The sequence below is a fragment of the Mchenga conophoros genome, linkage group LG5 (assembly GCF_057382185.1).
Source record: "Mchenga conophoros isolate Kocher_MC1m ecotype Shallow Benthic linkage group LG5, M_conophoros_male_GT1.1, whole genome shotgun sequence".
NCBI lineage: Eukaryota > Metazoa > Chordata > Actinopteri > Cichliformes > Cichlidae > Mchenga > Mchenga conophoros.
The window spans coordinates 1585189-1605374 of NC_140530.1; the positions used below are offsets into that span (position 1 = coordinate 1585189).

The 20186-nt window shown below is 45.1% G+C and overlaps 2 protein-coding genes across 4 annotated transcripts in view; one reads left to right on the forward strand and one right to left on the reverse strand.

Annotated features, from left to right (window-relative positions):
* Positions 1-289: 289 nt before the first annotated feature.
* Positions 290-15207, reverse strand: zc3h11a (zinc finger CCCH-type containing 11A). 2 transcript variants are annotated; one of them, XM_085272806.1, is made up of 17 exons: positions 15067-15207; positions 13825-13897; positions 11393-11517; positions 11186-11305; positions 10685-10808; positions 7720-7884; positions 7571-7636; positions 7294-7467; positions 7098-7157; positions 6912-7010; positions 6762-6824; positions 6160-6672; positions 5386-5441; positions 4808-5303; positions 3609-3769; positions 3293-3477; positions 290-1387 (listed from the first exon to the last, which is right to left on the reverse strand). In XM_085272806.1, the coding sequence occupies exons 3-17, from the start codon at positions 11444-11446 to the stop codon at positions 1168-1170; spliced, it is 2556 nt and encodes an 851-aa protein (XP_085128932.1). In that variant the 5' UTR covers positions 11447-11517; positions 13825-13897; positions 15067-15207; the 3' UTR covers positions 290-1167. The 2 variants fall into 2 exon arrangements, with proteins under 2 accessions (XP_085128932.1, XP_085128931.1); XM_085272805.1 differs by having other exon boundaries at positions 14750-15185.
* A 612-nt stretch (positions 15208-15819) lies between these two features.
* The window catches only part of sypl2a (synaptophysin-like 2a), a 37915-nt gene continuing 33548 nt past the window's right edge, over positions 15820-20186 (forward strand). Inside the window, exons 1-2 of one of the 2 annotated variants that reach the window (XM_085272808.1) lie at positions 15820-15899; positions 16443-16517. In XM_085272808.1, coding sequence (XP_085128934.1) covers positions 15852-15899; positions 16443-16517 — 123 coding nt within the window. In that variant the 5' untranslated portion in view covers positions 15820-15851. Of the gene's footprint in view, positions 15900-16122; positions 16283-16442; positions 16518-20186 lie in introns of those variants that run through there. The other variant, XM_085272809.1, reaches the window with a different exon arrangement.

Genomic DNA, 20186 nt, shown 5'->3' on the forward strand with positions numbered 1-20186 from the left:
TTACAATTCTATCTGCCACCTCATTGCCAATAACACCATAACATGCTGGTATCCATATGAATTTATCAATGCCATCATATTTATTCTGTAGGTTGTTTGTAAAATCTTTATTAAAATTTCTGGTCTGCCTTCTGAAGCTGGCCAATGATCAACCAGAGTCTGACTTTGACGCCTTTTTTAAGTGTCAAAGTCAGACTCGTATGTATACATACGTACACACACACACACACGTGTGTGTGTGTGTGTGTGTGTGTGTAAATGAAAAGTAAATAATAAACAAGAATTCAAATTAATTTAAAATAATTTTTATTTACACAATAAATGTACAAGTCACTCTGAATAGTCAGCCTGTGTGAGGGTCAGGACAGAGACAAAGTAAGCTGATCTACTAACAGACCAAACAAAAAAAATCATCTCTAGGCAGTACTGCTAAAATCAAAGCCCCTCCCCCTTTTTTTCATTGTATAAAGAACATAGAAACATGTGAAACAGTCCCTGAGCTGTTCATAAATAACAAAGAGTTCTTACACACTGACACCACCTGCTCTAGGTTAAAAGGACGTCCATTACTAAACGTAAGTGATGAAAGAAACACACATTAATAAAACATATAAAGTGAGTACAGTCACGGGATAGACTCGATCACATGTGAATGACTGCACACACGCCTTTCCAATAAATTACTTTAAACGGTGATCATCGTAGGTTCTGTGACAGTCCTCGCTGAAATCAAACGGATCTATTCCATCACTGTCACGATGTGTGAACAGGCTCGTCCACTCACAGAACAACAAACACATAGTTCTGTTGCATACACAGTATACAGATACAACTTCTCTCTAAATGAACAGCATCCACACAAACCTGGGATCGTGGTAAGCACATCTCTAACACAACAGCTTTTGTTGGAGTGGGATCATAAACACACATGATGAAGAGGACTGAGGCCCTGCAGAGTAATTCCTCCATCATCAAATATTCACCTGAAGAGCAAATTATAGAAGACTGTCTTTGAGAGAAGATGATGAAAATGTAAAGAGCAACATATGGACTCATAGGTTAAAAAGTTATTTTAAGAACGAAATACATCTAAATAGCCCAACATCTACCATGGAGCTAAGTCCCACCGCCCAGAGAGACACAGGGCCGACTGCTGACTGCGTCCTCTCAGCTGTCAATCATTTCAGAAAGCTCTTGCAGCAGGTCGTCCTCTCCGATACTGGGGTCCACATCATCATCAAGGTGGTCGTCAGTAAACTCATTGATCAGCTCCTCGAAGTCATCCATGGCAGAGGTGGAGGCAGCGGCGCTCGAGGTGGAGGCAGCCCGGGATGCTGCAGTGCTGAGCCTCCTTGATCTGGGCTGAGAGGGTGTCTTCTGTACTGGGCTGAACGACAGAAAGCCTTGTTACTTCATTTCACGCAAACAGAGAAAAACTGACATGCTCTCAGAGAGGAACCTCTTCACCAAAAGCAGAGACACAAATAAATCTCAGGGAACCACTACAAAAACAACAGGTCAGACACGTACAGCTGACACCCGTGGCTCACGGGGTTGCCATGGAGCTTGCAGCAACTAGACAAAAACCCAAGATTAGGTACCAAGCTCCTACTACAACTGAAGGTGCACTGAGTACGAGAGCAGCCAATCTGAAAAATAGGATCATTTTTACCCAGGATGAGACAAACATCCATGAGTACATCAGGAGACGGCTACCACATCGCACGCTTAGTGAATACCTCACTGAGCAGAAACCCAAGAAAGAAGAGGAGCGAGGAGAAGAACAGTGATGGAAGGACAGGACTCTGCACGCTATGTACCACCGGCAGACAGAGGAAGTGGCTGAAAGGCAGCACAGGAACAAGCTCTGAGCACAGATCCATGGAGGCTGAGGTCTACCACACCAGGCAAGACCCCAGGCTGTGGAAAGATGCCCCTGAGACAATCCAGCACATAACAGCAGGGTGCAAGACGCTAGCAGGCAGGGCATACATGGAACGCCATAACCAAGTGGCCGGCATAGTGTACAGGAACATCTGTGCCGAGTGTGGGCTGGAAGTAAGGCTGTGCGATATGACCAAAGTCTCATATCCTGATATCAGACATCCATCGTCCGGTAACGATATAAATCACAAACATGTAACATTTTCTGTAAAGGCTGTGAATCTCGGGCAGCTCGACCTTCGTGAAGTGTTTCCAGCTGTGCGTCGTGTAGCTGAGTCGAGTGTTTTAACGATGCATGAAACGACACATGTTTAGACACAAGTTGTAACGGCGCCGTTTTCTTTCAAAGTTTGAGTCTGAGCTTTATTTTTAGCACCTGGCGTCTTTTTTACTTCTCATCCGTAAACTCTCTGCATCTTTTATGTGATTCAGTTTATTTTGAAAAGTCTCAACAGGATCTTGAGCTTTATTGTGAAAGGTTTATGTGGAACATAAACAAGCGGAGACACGATGGTTTTACTGTCGTTGTTGCTAACAACAACACATAAAAACAGGCGCTTGTCGTCCGTAGTGTGGTTGTATTAAATCTAAGACAGAGAGACCTTTAATAAAGCCGCTACAGTGACCATCAGAACATGAAAACAGCTGGAAACAGTTTATTTTGCAACAGCACCAAACAAACGATAGCGTAAATGAAACGATGTTTTTATATCGTCATCAGATATATATCGTTACATCGAACAGCCCTAGCTGGAAGTCCTGAGGTCAACATGGGAGACGCCCCCAAGGGCGGAGAATGACCGAGCTAAGATCCTGTGGGACTTCCAGATACAGACGGACATGGTGGTGGTAGACAAACAGAGGAAGACGGCCGTAGGGATGGATGCAGCGAATGACAGCAACATGAGAAGCTGGAGAAGTACCAAGGGCTCAGAGAAGAGCTGGAGCAGGTGTGGAGGGTGAAGGTGACGGTGGTCCCAGCAGTAACCATAAAGCTCAAACAAGCTCAGACTGGTTTCCCAAACCTGATAGTAAGTGTACTGTAGTCAAACGGCGTCCATAGTTACTAGATCCCAATCCAACATAGCACATTTGATGTGCAGTCAACAATGCAAAGCACCACATCAGTGTGCTGAGGAATGTTTCCAGCACTGTGTTCGGTCTCTACCACAGTAATGACTGTGTTTGTAATGAAGTGCATACCGAACATAAATACTTATTTTCTGCTCTCACTTGCTACTTTTATTGTTCTTTCCCCAAAGCCAGACTGAATGGAACCAATGAGCACTGAGCTGGGGGCAGCAGCACACTAACGCTGATCTGTTTTTCTGTCTGGACTCTCGTTTACCTTTGGGGCACCGTGCAGGACTCTCTGGTGGTCGCACCACTGATGGGCAGACTGCTCTCTGGGCCTAGACTCTGTGTGAAGACAGGGACGGTCTGAAGCTCCTCTCCTGTTGGGCTAGAGCTGGAGGCAGACTCCAGCTGGGTGAAGTGACTCCATGCAGCATCCACGCCGGTGGATGGGAGAGTCTGACGAGGCAAAACAAATTCACAGCACACGAGTAATTAGTCCCTCCTCCTTCATCTGCATTCGTCTGTACAGGATTATCACAATAGAAATTAAACATGAAGTGCATCACACTGGACACATGCACCCTTACATGTCTGTCACTGGTTCGTGGCTCCTCTTTCGGTGCAGAGGGGCTGTTTAGAGGTTTAACAGCAACTACAGCAGACTGTTGTGCTCCCCGCCTCCTCTGGCCAGGCTTAACCAGCACTGCAGGCTTCATCACAGACGGTTTCACATTCAGTTTCGGTCTCTCTGTAAGTACAAAGTAATGCTTTAGTCTGCAGAGACTTTCCTGCCTCACACCATAGTTTGGTCACTCTGGTTAGACGTCACATGCTTTTGTTTCTTTTCACACTCCAAGAACTATCAGAGCGAACCCCAGTGTGTCGCTACAAACTACAAGCACTGGGAAACTGTTTGGCTCAAACTAAGCATGCACCTCCTGGTTGGGTCCGTTTAAGGTCAGCTTACAGTGCAGGGACAGGACTTTTTGACCCCCTGCTAAATTTGCACGTTTGCTCACTTACAAAGAAATGAACAGCTTCTAATTTGTGTTTAATCCTTGTTGGCAGGTACAACTCTAAGACATTTCTTTTAGGTGGTCACCGCGTTTAAGAAATTCTCAGGAGGGGTTTTTCTTGCTTGGCCACTCAAAGTTTCAGTTCCTCCCACAGATAAAGGACCAAACACTGGCTGATCGTAGGTGTTCTGGCAGAGGGAAGCAGGCTGCTGTCCAAGATGTTACCATGCACGGCCCACTCCATGCAGTGGAGTCACACTGCTCCCTGGCAGACCTCCACAGAACGGAGCTGCTCCTTCAAACACCGCGAGTCAAACTGATGACAGAGGACTTGCTGTTGGTGTGACCACGAGCCTGCTCTGCATGGTGTACACGTTACGGACTGATTCTTACACAGCGCTTCTCTACTCTCCTGGAGTACTCAGGGGGACTTTGTGGGTGTGAGTTAATCCATTATGGTACAGTTTAACTACACCATACCAATGTATAGCTTTTATGTAATGCGTTTTCTTTTCTGGATTCCTGGTTGATATTCTGCCCCTCTCCATTAAAACGATCCCTGCTCCAGGCTGCAAGCCAAGTATCCTTGGGCAAGATGCTCACCCCATGGTGCTCACCCCATGGTGCTCACCCCATGGTGCTCACCCCATGGTGCTCTCTGATGCATCCACCGGAGTGTGAATGTGTGAGAGGAAGCACCTGTGCATAGATCAAGTGCTTTGAGTGCACTTGGCTTAGAAAGATGAGTGACAGCACGAGTGATACAGTACCTTTGGTATCTGCAGTGTGCTCTGGGGACTCCCGATTCGTGTCCATCGCTTCCTCGGCAGTAGAGGCTCCTGTCACACGAGGCTGCTCCAGTGGTGACAGTGCAGAGGACACCTGCGTCTTCTTGTCTGGAGCGACCCTGGAGCTGGACTTTGTCCCAGCCTGCTGTGGTGAAGAGCTCTGCACAGTAACAACAGCAGCTGTTGTTTCAGGAGCGGCCACACCGTTTCCAGGCGGTGCAGCCGTTGACCTGAGAGTAATCAGCTTGTGAGCAGGAACTCTTTCGGTGGAACCGGCACATGGAGTTTTGGAGGAAGGCGAGGAGGAGGAGCGCGGTGATGAAGGAGCCTTCCTTTTGACGGTACTGCTGGCATTCTGATTGTGAGAAGGCTCCGTTTCAGGTTCTCCCACTTTGCCTTGTTCCAACATTTCCTGCTTTCGAAGGCGTTTCTCCCGCATGATCTCCTCAAAGGTCTTCACCTTGATATTGTTACTGGTCTACAAAGAGAGAAAATTAGCACTGCCAACAGCCCGATGACAAAGAAACCAACACTGAAGAAAAACAGAAAGCAGACAGTACCTGGGGTTCAGGAGATGCACTTCTGTGTGGCTTCTTCTCTGCGGCGATGCTGCTAGCTAAGTTCAACATAAGGTTCATGTTAGTGTTTCAAAACCATGTTAGGAGAAAACAAAACAATCCAGCAACACTTTCCTATATGGTCTACAATCTCTGTGTAAACAATCTATGAGCCTCGTCCAATCAGACGTCTGTAACTGAAAACAGGCATTGTGAAGAGGAAACCAGCTGCAGTCTCAGATGGGCGCGACAGCAAAGGTAGGTCTGATTTATGATGTTATGTTTATCAGTTGTGGACACGTGTGTGGTCTTCTGTGGCTGGTTCAGTGAACCTGCAGACCCTTTGGACTCTGTGAGATCTATCGGCTTTTAGAGAACGTGTGGTTTGCTTGGGCACACGATGTGATGGCTCGGTCGTGTGTGTTGTGTGAGAAAATGATACTTCGTTTGCAGCATGTGGCGCTATGCGTCAGGGGCACGCGTAAGCATAAAAACGCCGTTATGGAGCGGCTTAATCTCGCCTCATTTCCAGCCATTTTACAGCAAAGGAGTCGCGCACAATAGAAGGAATGAACAATGGAACATGTATTCACCCACCCAGGGGAATTATGGCCTTTGTCACGGCCTGTGTTACACAGTCTTACCAACAGTTCATATAAATGTCCCCCCAAGTGTTGCCGACCAGTCAAAACCAAAGGCCATCAGAAAGACAGTGTAACAGATGTGCATGCACTTCCTGTACTAGCACAGATGTAATATGCAAAAAAGCAGCCTTACTTTGGGGGGCCAGCTTCTTAATGCGCAGCAGGCGGGGCTTCTTGGCACCGCTCTCCTCAGCGTTAGACCTCTTCCTGTTTTCAGCGTCCACTGCCTGCTCGAGCTGACTCCTTGCTGCCTTCTCCATGCGGATTTCTTCCAGGGTCTTTACTCTAATCCGGCCCGCGTTTGCGACCTCAGGCCCAGCTGTGTGGGCCTCCTCCTGGCTCTTGCCCTGATCTCGCTCTGCTGTGTGATTGACCTCAGGGCGGGGCTTCTGTTCCAGCTCCTCCTCTTGTCTTTTCTTCTTGTCGTGAAGAATCTCAGAAAATGTTTTGACATTGCAGAGGGAGGCGTCGTTCATGGCGATGGCTCGCTTTGTTCCACTGCTGGCTTTGCTCTCGGTGGCTTCTGTGGCTCTGGTGCTTTTCTGGTTGTCGCGCTGGGACCTGACCGCCTTCTCCTGTTTGATCTGCTCCAGAGTCTTTATGTGGATAAGCTCAGGAACCTTCTGTGACACCGCACTGCTCTCAGCTGCAACCATGACAACACGTTCTAGCGCATGGCTGTGATTTATATTATTCCACAATCGATGTGAGTGTAGCTCATATCAGCCTGCTTACCTGGTTGACTGGCTGCAACGGGATCACAAAGCAATCCAAGTCTTTCCTTTACAGGTTTGAGAGCTGAAGAAACAGAAGACAGACGAGGCTTCAGTGTGAATGGCAGCATAACGAGTCAGAGGCCACAGCTGCAGCTCTTACAGCACTGACCTTTGTGAGGGGGCAGAAATGGTTGGTCCACATCCACCACCCTACCCAAACGCTTAGCCAGACTCCTTTTCAGGGGGACATCTTCTGCACTTCTTAGATCTATGTCAAGGACAAGCAATGAGCTTTTAATCTCTACATTATTACTCACAATAGTATCTGACAACTGCAGCAAGAGAGCAAGTTTACCAGTGCTGTTAATCTTTCTCCCAAGTCTTTTAGTCACACTAACTCTGGCTCCCCCAGGCTCTACAAACACCAGAGAGATGAGAGTTAAAACACAGAACAGTTCAAGTTTAAAGTAGATCTGCCTCAGCAGCAGCAAACAGGAGCGCCACCAACGTTACACAGAAGACTGGGAAAACACAGCTGTTACACTTTTTACCATCTCGTGAGTCAAATACATCTGGTCGAAATAACGTCTGGATGTTTTCTTTCTCCACACTGGTGGATGTTTCGGTAGTCTGGAGGGGGTAACCGGCCCTCTTCATGCTGGCCTTAAGGGCTTTCCTTAGCCGGATCTCCTCCAACGTGCTCACTCCAAAGTTCAGGGAATCGTCTGTGAAGACAAAAGGTTTTAGGAGATGTGGGAGGCTAAGATGCTTAACTCACAAACCCAGATACGATGTCAGGTGTGAGCTTGTGTCTCTCTGCTGCTGCACCTGATTTGGGCAGCTTTCTAGGCGAAGGGCCACCCTTTCCCTCCTCTCCCTCTTCTGAGAACTGGTCTGAAAGACATCCGTGATGAGAATCAAAAAAACATTAACTTCATTGCAGAAATACATGTTTTCTAAAGTCAGGTTCAGCTCACCGTCCTCATCCTCATCATCGTCTGCTGGATTAATCACGACTGGTGGATGGGTGGGGCTCGGCACCGGCTCCTGCGTATCAGTCTTGACACTTCTGAGCTGAGGGTTCACTGTGGCTGCCGGGACAGTCTGTTCCTCGTGGTGCTGTTCCTCCTCCTTCCTTGCGTCTGGGACGGTAACAGCCATGGTCATTAGTAGGGCTGGGCCATATCATACATGCTACGAGAACACGCATGTGCAGTGCCTTTGTTTTCATACGCACATGGCAGTAAAAGCATGGCGGCGACAGAGAATGAGAAGGGCGAAAGCGGATCGTTGAGTGAAACGGATGAACCAGAACTGGTTTGTAAAAACGCTGCAACTTCAGTAGGGCTGCTACGAGTAGTCGACTATCAAAATCATCACGACTGATTTAATAGTCGACGCGTCGTTTGAAGCTTTGTAAGATCACAAAGGACGCAGGAATAAGTAGCAGGATTTAAGAGTGTAATAACGGACTGAAACAGAAGATGGCAGCACTGCATGTACAAGGATGCCAGCTGCCGTTAAACCCCGAAGAAGAAGAAGAAGCTCTGTCCCAGAATTCATAGCGTGAGCTGTGTCCCAAAACGTCGGCTGCATCCTCCTGAGGACCCGGGTCCTTCAAAGACCGAGAAGGCCGGAAGTGCGAGGCTGTGAAATGTGACGGTCCAGCCTTCAGATTAGCGTCGCCGCTGTCTCGGAGGAGTTTAATAAACTCGCCGTCTGCTCCTTGCTATCTAAAATCTAACCGGACACTGGAGTAAACTCTCGACTGTCTCACACACTGTTTAATCAGTTTTCTGTTTGACGTTTAGTCAGCTGTGTGAAAACCAAGGAGGAACCCACCCAGGGGATTAATAAAGTTTTATTTTATCTAATCTAATAACTTTAATCTCAGCCAAACGATTGACTCAGGAACAAATAAAACAGAGAAAAAAGGCAAACAATTACATTTTTAAGTTCTCCGAGTGACTTATATCATGTTTAACCTGAGTAGTGAAAGAGCGGGGTCTGAAAACGACGAAGCCGGGAGTCCGCTGTTCTCGCCGGCTGTGTGACCATTGAACCCCCTGCTCGCTATCGAGCTGGTGGGTAACAGACGTCTCCGAACACGTCGAAGCACTTTTGCAAATATGCGATATCTTGATAAACCGAGCAGATATTTGATGTTTACACAGCTACTTTCTCGCCTGAAAATATGTTAAAAGTTTATTTTGTGACCCAGAAAGATTAGTAAGAGTAATTTTAAAACTTAGTAGCGGCCGCCATTGTTGGAAACTGGAGTTTGGCTGGGCCACGCTATGAATTCTGGGATATGGTGGGCCACGAAGGACACACCCGACCCATCCTTCAAATTCGGGGAAATGAAGGACGCATTTGTCGGCTGCATTCAGAGGAGTCGACGAATTGGGACAGCCTCGTCGTCTGGCTGTGACGTAATCGGCCTTCAAATGCGGCCTCAGGAGGATGCAGCCGACGTTTGGGACACAGCTGCGGCCCAGCTCAGCTGTCAACAATGGCGGCAGCTAGTTAGTTTTAATGTTACTCTTATTATTCTTTCTGGGTCACAAAATAAACGTTTAACATATTTTCAGGTGAGAATGTAGCTGTGCAAACCTCAAATATCTGCTCAGTTTATCAAGACACCGCATATTTTCAAAAGCGCTCCGACGTTTTCGGAGACGTCTGTTACCCACTAGCTCGATAGTTAGCCGGGGGCGAGGCTCACTAGAGCCGTGAGAACAGCGGACTCCCGGCAGATCGTTTTCAAACCCCCCGCCGTCTTTCACTACTCAGGTTAAACATGATATATGAGTCACTTAGATAACTTAACAATGTTGTTGTTTGTTATTGTTTTTCAGTATTTTATTTGTTCCTGAGTAAATCAGTTTGGCTGAGATTAAAGTTTTTACACTGAATAAACGTCAAGCAGACAGCTGATTATCAGAAGTGTGAGACGCTGGAGAATCTACTCCGGTGTCCTGTTATATTTTAGATAGCAAGGAGTTTATTAAACTTCACTGAAACAATCTGCAAATTTCATTAAAAGTTAAACTGTCATCTTGTCTTTATTTTTAGTTAGCACCTTAAACACTTAAAGCTGTAAGCTAATGATAGTTATATGAGAGCAGATGCTGCTGGTGCAATAAGCTGTACCTGTACGTCCAAAGGATGATGATCTGATTAGTCGGCTATCACAATAATCGTTTGTGGCGGCCCTAAACTTCACTGGTGTGGAACTGGTTTAGCTTTCGTCCGTCAGATACACAACAAAGCACTATTTTTGGTAGCGCATGCTAGCGGGCCGTCGTTATTACCGTGTTGTTTGGAAAATACGGCGCACTTAAAATCATCCTTTGATTTGTCTGAAAGTCAACAGAGCCCCTTATAATCCCGTGTGCCTCATGTATGAACTCTGGTTGTGTTTACTGACCTCGAAACGATTTTATGTGCACGGCGCTCAAAAATCTGTCAAATGTTTCAGTGCGACTTTGCTAAGCTACGAAGCCGCACCGCTTGATGGATTGTCGGAGCGTTATGGCTATCGTAGGCGGAGCCTCGCGGAGTGATACGTGCTGTGCTTCAACATGATGTTACCGTGTTGTGTGTGTATGACCTCTCTTTAAGTTTGTGGATGTTATACATGGTTATGCTGAGGATGTGTCGGCCAGTTTCCACTGGAAATGCTTTTTGGTTAAACTGTCAGCGAGGAATTTGCGTTTGCACTGTTACATGTTTATATTTTTACTTAAAAAAAAAAAACAGCTGCTTGTTTAAGTGGAAATACATTGATGGGTTTTTGCACTAACAAAGTTGTGGAGTTGTAAAGCATTTTGTCTCGTGTCAGTTATATCGTTATGGCACATTTTCAAATGTATATGGTGATAAATACTTTGGGCCAGCATCTTGCTGTAGTGGATGTAAAATGTGTGTGTTTGAACTCACTTTTATCAGGCTGGACAAAGACGCCTTCTATGTAGCGAGGCTTTTCATGGTAGAAGGCACAGTGTGGCTTCTGGCAGCCTGCCGGCTGCTTCTCCCAGTAACACGAGATCTCCTTTCGATTTTTCTGTTTTGATGAAGAACATTAACATGTAAACATTCTGTGGTGTCCATCTGTCGTGAAACAACATGCATGAGGAGAAACGCTCCTCACTCTCAGAGGAGGCTCAGAGCCTCCCTCTTGTCATGAATGGCTCCTCCTAATGACACCACTCTGGACTATGTAGCTAAGATCTGAATGAGAGGGAACGTGCCACCGTTTTAACCAGCCTCGTGTTTCTGAACAGCACTTCAAATCTGACAGAAGGAGTCAGGAGTGGAGATCCTGGTTTACAGGGAGGCTTTTTTACTCTTCATTAATGGCCATTCAAGACACACACAGCCTTGACTGGGCAAAGCCTGAAGGAGAGGACTTCAGCTTTCCTCCATTTACATTTTGCTTACCGTTATTTTCATGTGGCGAAACTTGCAGACAGCACGAAAGCAGCGTCCTTCCTGCCAGAGGCTGCAGGTGGTCTCGTTGCCCATAGCTGCCTCGCAGTGTCTGAACGGACAACTGTCTCCCTGCACAGACAAACAGTAAGCTTGGACTCTTCTTTCTGGTCACCAACACTTTCTAGCCCAATGTGTGCATGTAGCAGGCTTGTTTACTTTGCTGCAGGTAGAATAGTAAAAGAAGTAGCAGTCGTCTCCATGGCTGGTCATAGTAAAGCTGTAGTACAGGAACGACCTCTAAACCCAGCAGCTGGATCTCTTATGGGCCGACAGGAACCTCCCTGACAACACAGAGCAAACCAGACATCACATCTCAAACCAAGCCAGCACCTCTGGTACACTCTGGATGCTTTTCAAGGGAATAGGGCTGTTTGATAGAACGACATCTATCGTTTCATTTACGCTATCGTTTGTTTGGTGCTGTTGCAAAATAAACTGTTTCCAGCTGTTTTCATGTTCTGATGGTCACTGTAGCGGCTTTATTAAAGGTCTCTCTGTCTTAGATTTAATACAACCACACTACGGACGACAAGCGCCTGTTTTTATGTGTTGTTGTTAGCAACAACGACAGTAAAACCATCGTGTCTCCGCTTGTTTATGTTCCACATAAACCTTTCACAATAAAGCTCAAGATCCTGTTGAGACTTTTCAAAATAAACTGAATCACATAAAAGATGCAGAGAGTTTACGGATGAGAAGTAAAAAAGACGCCAGGTGCTAAAAATAAAGCTCAGACTCAAACTTTGAAAGAAAACGGCGCCGTTACAACTTGTGTCTAAACATGTGTCGTTTCATGCATCGTTAAAACACTCGACTCAGCTACACGACGCACAGCTGGAAACACTTCACGCAGGTCGAGCTGCCCGAGATTCACAGCCTTTACAGAAAATGTTACATGTTTGTGATTTATATCGTTACCGGACGATGGATGTCTGATATCAGGATATGAGACTTTGGTCATATCGCACAGCCCTACAAGAGAATATTTAAACACTCAGTGTCAGTGTGTACCAGGAACCACACAGGGATGCTGCGTCGCCCAAATGTCTACAAATGCTTTGGTTTTTGTAAACAAACAAAACAAAAACAGACATTACTTGGATACTTTGTTTAGCACAGAGCTGTGTATGAGCCAATGTGTGAGCGTTTCAGGAGCAGCTGTGGATGAAAAGGCTCCACACACTGATACACAACAGCAGCAGTGATGACAATGGCATAGTTTAATGTGGAAGCGCACACACCGTGAGGACCAAACAGCAGCGCTGGTCCTGCATCAATAGTAGTGAAACTCTCTGACCTGAGGGTCGTTAGGCTGGACAATCAATTACTATTCAATTAATTCTACACCATCATACCGTCCTGTTCTCAGCAGCTCAAAAACGTTGCATCAAAGTGCAGGGCGAACCTCAGAATACTGATATGCTGGCATTTCTTCACCGCAGCCAGCACTGTAATTGTATCCGGATACTCGATTGAATAATCGATTACTAAAACAATCGACAGCTGCAGCAGTAGTCTGAGTACAGCCAGAGCTACAAAATGACCTCCAGCAGGCCGCTGATGTGAAGGTCTCTGATCAAACAATCAGAAACGGACTGAGGAGGGTGGCCTGAGGCTTGTGGTTTGCCATGACCTCCAGGTCCACCACTGGTGCCCTACGCTGCTGCAGTGGGTCCTGGGATCCTCCTGGTGCACGACAATAACCACAATATGTCCCCGTGTATGTATTCAACACATATGTAAGACTGCTTTCTTCCATTTGTGCAACATCTCTAAAGTTAGAAATATCCTGTCTCAGAGTGACGCTGAAAAACTAGTTCATGCATTTATTACTTCCAGGCTGGACGACTGTAATTCATTATTATCAGGAAGTCCTAAAAACTCCCTGAAAAGCCTTCAGCTGATCCAAAATGCTGCAGCAAGAGTCCTGACAGGGACTAGAAAGAGAGAGCAGATTTCTCCTGTATTGGCTTCCTGTTAAATCCAGAATTCAAAATAGTTCGGGCTGGACCAGGTGACCCTGGATCCTCCCCTAGTTGTGCTGCTGGGTGCTCCCCATGACACGATGACTGTTTCTTCTTCACTCAATTTTTAATTCAGTTCGTTTCATTTATAAAGCACCAACCCCCGACGTGCACCCAGCACCAGAGGGTCGTTGTCAGCCCCTCCCTCAGCCTGGTTCTGCTGGAGGTTTCTTCCTGTTTAAAGGACGTTTGTCCTTCCCACTTCTGCCAAAGCGCTCATATGATTGTATTCTTTACTTTACAATAGAAAGTGCCTTGAGGTGACTGTTGTAGTGATTTGGCGCTTTGTACAAAAAAAATGAATTAAATTAAGCACTGCTAAGGTCACCGAGGACCACCACCAAGTTTAGCAGCACTAAAAACCCAAATAAAGATACTTGGGGTCAAAGATATTTGACCAGTTTGTAAAAGTTCTGAATCTGTACATCACCAACTAGATTCCAAGTCAAACAACAAGAAAACTTAAACAACTTGACGAATTTGTAGAAAAGGCAACAATAGTGCAGTGAGAGTAATCTGTAAAGCTGACCTGTACTCGTGGGAGATGCACTGCTGCTCATTTACCTGAGGTAGTAGAGAAGTGGTCTGCCTCCTGAGTGCACAGCTGGTACGGAGTCTCCACAGTAGTAAGGAAATCCTGAAGGAACACTTGATCCATGAGATAAGAGGAAAAGTGGGGTGGGTCTCCCAAAGACATTAGTCTTCCTACGACTTCCCATTTCTGAGACATCCTGATCTCTGCCAAACCGCTAAACAATACTGATGCTGATGCAATCAAGTCCTTTGGGCATTGCTTGTAAACCATCATTGATACTATTTGGTGGCTACTGAAATAAATAAGTAGGGGGACATAAACAGCATGAACAAGAAAAAATAGAAGAAACTCTAAGCGATGTGGGAAAAAAGTTGAGAAAGGTGGCGTGGTTGGCGGGAAAATCCTCAGCTTCTTCTTGGGCTTGTTGGCATTTACACATTTTGTGACATTTGAATGCTGGAGGTTGGGAGGAAAACCGTGCAGGACTTTCATGTCTTGGTTACCAAATGCTGGAGAAAAAAAATTCTTCTGCCAATCAACTGGGGGCAAATTATCCGGATCCAGGGATCCCCAAAGAGGGCCAAGAGGACGGGTTTAAACCTACAAATACATCAGAAACACTCCCCGGGGAACTGAAAGGTGGTTATTGAAAGACAAACAGGACAAACACTCCACACAGCAACATGAAACAAGTGTGCTCGGACACACGCACATACTTTTACACTTCAAGTGTCTCATGCAGGAAAATCTACAAGTGTCGTTTTTGGGAGGCTTCACTCTACACACGCAAGCCTCAGCCTGCCAGTGACAACCGGCCTTAATTATCATCGTCATCTTAATTAGGACACAAACAGCAATTAAACCGAAACACTCAGATAACAATAACGAATCTCAAACTCGAGGAAAAGATCACTTTAAAGACCAAGACAGCCAAGAAAACATTCACATACTTACTGTTGAATTACAAAAAGTGTCTCAAAGCTAATGAACTACGTGACTCCCAGTCGGAAAATGCCTTGCCTTTATAGCTAACCTGGCTAACTAGTGTCTAGTTTAAAAATGTGAACTCTTAAATTATTATGATTAATAGATGAGCACTTTTTAGCTCGTGTACATAACAGAGGCCTACCGAAACCTTGGACGGTTAGCGACCTTATCGTTAGCTAAGCGTTCACACGGCCGTTTATTACCGTGGTATTCACGTCCGTGTTGTAACGTTTCAATGTAACTGCATACATATGATGTAAACAGTGTATGTAGTGTTCAATTACCAGTTTAAAATTTAAAAAGATATTTGAAAACTTGTAGAATATAGCAAGAAAAACCCGAACCCGCTCGAAGAAAACCAGAACTGCTCTCTGACTCAAGCAAAATGGCGACGGTGGAATACAAATACGAGGAGGGGGGCTGCGTGCTGTGTTCAAGTCGCAAGGAAAGATCGGACATTCGAAAATTACATTTCATTGTGCAGAATTCGCATTACCGTAAGCTCCCTCCAACATCAGAAACGCTAACTAATAATCACACTGAAAGAAAAATGAGACATCGCTTTCTGATTTCAAACATGTGCTTTTTATTTTATTTATTTTATTTATTTAAAAGTAAAAACCGGACAGTAGGGTCGTGCTAGTGATGGTAAATTCGGTTATTTTTACTGAATCGAGTTTGAATGAGTCACTCACCGAAGTGAATCGTGTTTGAGTCATATGAGTCACAGAGTCAGTTGCCCAGAGAGTGCAAAAAATATACATTTTTACTCAAACTTAATTTGTTTCTCTTTTCATGTAAATCCTACTGCTAAGATGAGTGATTGAAAAAGAAAAACAACTAGTTTTATAGAGCAAAAAAAATATTTCTAATGGGAACATTTATTTTTATTTTTATTTTATTAGTATTTTCCTCATATGTGTCAAATATATATTTTCTCATCTAAATGTCCACTGAGCTGTGAGCCAGGGGGCGGTAATGCGCCTTAACATTGGTTGCCAACCAAGAAGAAGAAGAAGAAGCTGTGAGCCAGGAGGGGGGGGGTGAGTAACTTAAATGTGCTGCTAGCATGTTAGCAGAGCGATGCTACTGTGAACTGAGGAGCTGTTGTCTTGAGGTGAGCTTCTACTCAGGGTTTGTTCTTCATGTTCAGAGCAGAAATGTTTTTGTTAAGAAACTGTCTGTTGTTTTTTTCCACACAATTTTAATTATAAGCTAGATATATTTCTACTAATGGAATTAGTTTGCTAACAGCAACAGGGATGCGTCAGTGAGTCAGATTCACGAGTCAGTAAAGTGATTCTCGAGTACTGAACGATTCGTTCATGATTCGCGCATCACTAGTCCGTGCACAGTTGAGACTGCCCCCTGCTGTTAGCTCCTATGTCGTCGGCAGAAAACAGACGGAGCAACTTGAAGTTAGCTTTCCATGCAAACTGACAAAAGTAGTACCGGGACACTGACTGCTAGTTTTTACACACTTCGATGGACACTGTTCAGGTTTGTGAGTCTTTTAAAGTGCTTAAGTTGACGTGAGCTAGCGTTAGCATGCAGCTGCTTTAACCAGGGCAGCGTCAGTTAGCTGCAAGGTGACCAACACGTCTCGCCGTTTGCAGAGGTACTTTTCGTTTATACCTGGTTGCGTGTCTTTGGTGCACAGAAAGCGATGGCTGGGTTTTCTCTGGACCTTGGACCGCTGAAGGAGCCTTTGGGATTTATTCGTGTCCTCGAATGGGTAAGCACTGTCACAAACATGTCTTTGTACATTATTCATCCCAATCAGCGTGAAGTGTCGAATATTCGCTGCGATGTCTCCTAGGAGTCATTTGTCCATGTTCCTGGCACCAGTAATAAAACTGGTAAGTTTTATTTCTCAGTTTCCTCATGTTAACCTAGAACAGGGTGTCCGCTTTTATCACACCATAACACCTGATTATGTGTAGGACTGGGGAATCCCACTGTGGCACTCCCAGTGCGGCTGGTACCTGCTGTTGTTGAACCGTGGGGTGAATTTGATGTGGAGTGGCAGCTGCTTGGCTTGTGTTGGATCAAGCTGTAAATCTCACTTGTGTTTGAGCGCAACTGCCCTTTGACTCCGAATAGACTGATCATGAAGGAAAGAAACACATTAGGATTGAGCCCTGTGTGCCTGCACATATGGTGGTGCTCTGTGTAGTTTGAGCACCACCAAATCCACGCGCGGACTTGTTTAAATGACTCTAAGGTCGGATCTGCTGATTTTTCCTGTCAGTGGGTTCCATTGGAATGCACAGTAATGTTTGTTTCAACAACGTAAACAAAGAGCCAGCAGAATTATCCACTGTGCCAAAGTGTTGAGCCGCCCTGGTTTGTTGACAGACGGCAGCTGTCTCATAGCTGAGCATTTATAAATGGCTTTCTTTGTTACAGCTGTTTAACACTGACCTGTGAATCATATATATATAAACCCTTTGTTTCCTAACAGCTCGACACAAAAGCCCATAAATACAGTCTTGTATTTATTATTGACAATATTTTATTTGCTTGCCAGACATTCTAATCTGAAAGATGAAAATCAGCCTGGAAGAAGAGAAACAAAGCCTCGTACACCCATTCGCACATGTGCTGTCTAACATTTGAATAGTAAATTTGTGCATTGGAGGAAAACCTGAGGTTAAGTATCTCACCCAGCAAGCTTTGGCATTCAGAGCTGGCACTGGAGCCACCGGGAATCAAAGCATCAGCCTTGCAGTTAGTGGTTTACCTGCCCTTCCTCCTGAGCTACAGCTAGCAGAGATTTAGCTGTTTGTGCTGTGTTCAGAGCTGACGCTGTGTAGTTGGTTTGTAGTTGCATTTGTTTTACATATTTAAGGCAGACAGTCAACACCAGTGTGAACTCTTTGAAGTTAACACAGAGGACTTTTGTGCTATCTGTTATTAGGGCTGTGCGATATGACCAAAGTCTCATATCCCGATATCAGACATCCATCGTCCGGTAACGATATAAATCACAAACATGTAACATTTTCTGTAAAGTCTGTGAATCTCGGGCAGCTCGACCTGCGTGAAGTGTTTCCAGCTGTGCGTCGTGTAGCTGAGTCGAGTGTTTTAACGATGCATGAAACGACACATGTTTAGACACAAGTTGTAACGGCGCCGTTTTCTTTCAAAGTTTGAGTCTGAGCTTTATTTTTAGCACCTGGCGGCTCTTTGTTGCTTCTCATCCGTAAATAATCTGCATCTTTGACATGATTCAGTTTATTTTGAAAAGTCTCAACAGGATCTTGAGCTTTATTGTGAAAGGTTTATGTGGAAAACAAACAAGCGGACAGCGGAGCCACGTGATGGTGTTACCGTCGTTGTTGCTAACGACAACATGTAAAAACAGGCGCTTGTCGTCCGTAGTGTGGTTGTATTAAATCTAAGAGATAGAGAGACCTTTAAGAAAAGAATGTAGGCCCTACAGCGACATCAGAACATGAAAAAATATCGCCGTAAACAGTTTATTTTGCGACACCACGAAACAAACGATAGCGTGAAATGAAACGACGTTTTTATATCGTCGTCCGCTATATATCGTTACATCGAACAGCCCTACCTACAATTACACCTGATATGTAGAATCGGACAATAATTACATCATCTGTGGGTCATTGTCTTAAAGACACGATTTATTTGGCTTTTTCTTTTCAAACTCTTTAGAATCAGTTACAGAGTGATGCTGTCCATCCAAACCTGACCCTGCCGACCCCCCAGCATCACAGAGAGGTTATAAGCAGGGCTGCACATAAGTGGTCCGCAGGTGTGCATGCGCTGTTTTTAGTTCCTATATAAACGGCACTGTTTTTGTCCACTAGAGTGGGATTTTCACGGCACATTCTGCACCACATCTCTGTGCGTTCATCATTTGTTTGAAGCCAGCTCACCTCCTGCAACCACTTTTCTGAGAATACGCGCTTCTTTTGTGGTTCGGACTCCTCCTGGCATTTCTTTGGAGGTGGAGGAACATCACAGTAATTGCTTAAAGGAGCTTCTTCAACATCTCTAAGAGTTCTAAACAAATGTCTGTCCTCCTCCAGAAAATCTTATGTACGCAAACGTGCGTTGCAACTTCTTATCTGGTGCGCGTTTTTTATTTTGACAGCGCATGCGCACCTGCGGACCCTGTTTATAAAGAGCAGCACCATGAGACAGCATGGCATGTTGACAGAAAGCGTATGCACAGTAACTAAGAATGTCTTCAGTAGATAAAGTAAATATTAGGGCTGCTACGATTCACTGAATAGATCGACATAAATCTGTTAATCTAGCTGGATCTTATTGTTAACACTACTGGACATCTAAGATCCACGCCTTTGTTGGAAAGGTGGATGTATTCTGTGATAGGCGGAGTTCAGTCATTCAGGAGAGGTTCAGAGCAGGGCTGGGCGATATTCAATTCAATTTTATTTATATAGCGCCAAATCACAACAAAAGTCGCCTCAAGGCGCTTCATAGATACAGAGAAAAACCCAACAATCATATGACCCCCTATGAGCAGCACTTTGGCGACAGTGGGAAGGAAAAACTCCCTTTTAACAGGAAGAAACCTCCAGCAGAACTAGGCTGCTATGAGAATAGAAATCTAATATCACGATATTTCTTTGGCTGTATCACAGTACACGATATATATCGCGATACGTTCGAATGTCAGTGTCAGTGCTGTGAAGAGCCTGAAGACCAGACTGAAACCTCTCAAGAACATCGTGTCCATTTACAAAAGATTGCAGCTGAACAAACACAATCTTTTCCCAAATCTTTGAGAGGAAGGGAAGCTCTGAGATAGGCCTGGACTCTGAGGGGACCGAGGAATCGAGAATATATATCTTAAAATGACGTCTTCATGCCATTACATCGTTCCTCCATCTGATCAAGGCACACAGGCTCAAACTGATCAAAAACAGCTGGTGAATATTTTAGAAAGGTCGTGTGAGGGCAGCTGTTTTATCTTATTGATAACAAACTGAACTGGGAAATATTCAGAGCAGAGTCAGTCATTGAAAAAAGACCCAGAGGATTGTTGGAGCTCAACAACATCAGAAAAACATGGACTCTTCTGCTGTTACAGACGGTCGCTCAGGATGGGAAACGACGTCGTCTTTCCGCTTGCAGCCGTCCTGCTCTCTCGTCTGGCTGAACGAGTGGTGTCATTTATCCACGGGTCCGGTTGTGGTTTCACACTCATAGTTTGTAAAGCAGCAACCTCATCAAGGACAGTTTTGCATTTATTATAAAAATGAGATGTACCAAAGCCGAGGGGAGATCTTACAACGTTTTTGTTGCAGATGGGTTAAACACACTACAACGATGTGTTGGAATAAGAGGTGTGAGATAAAAATATATCAAATGCAACATATTTTCAGCACGGTGGCACAGTGGTTAGCAC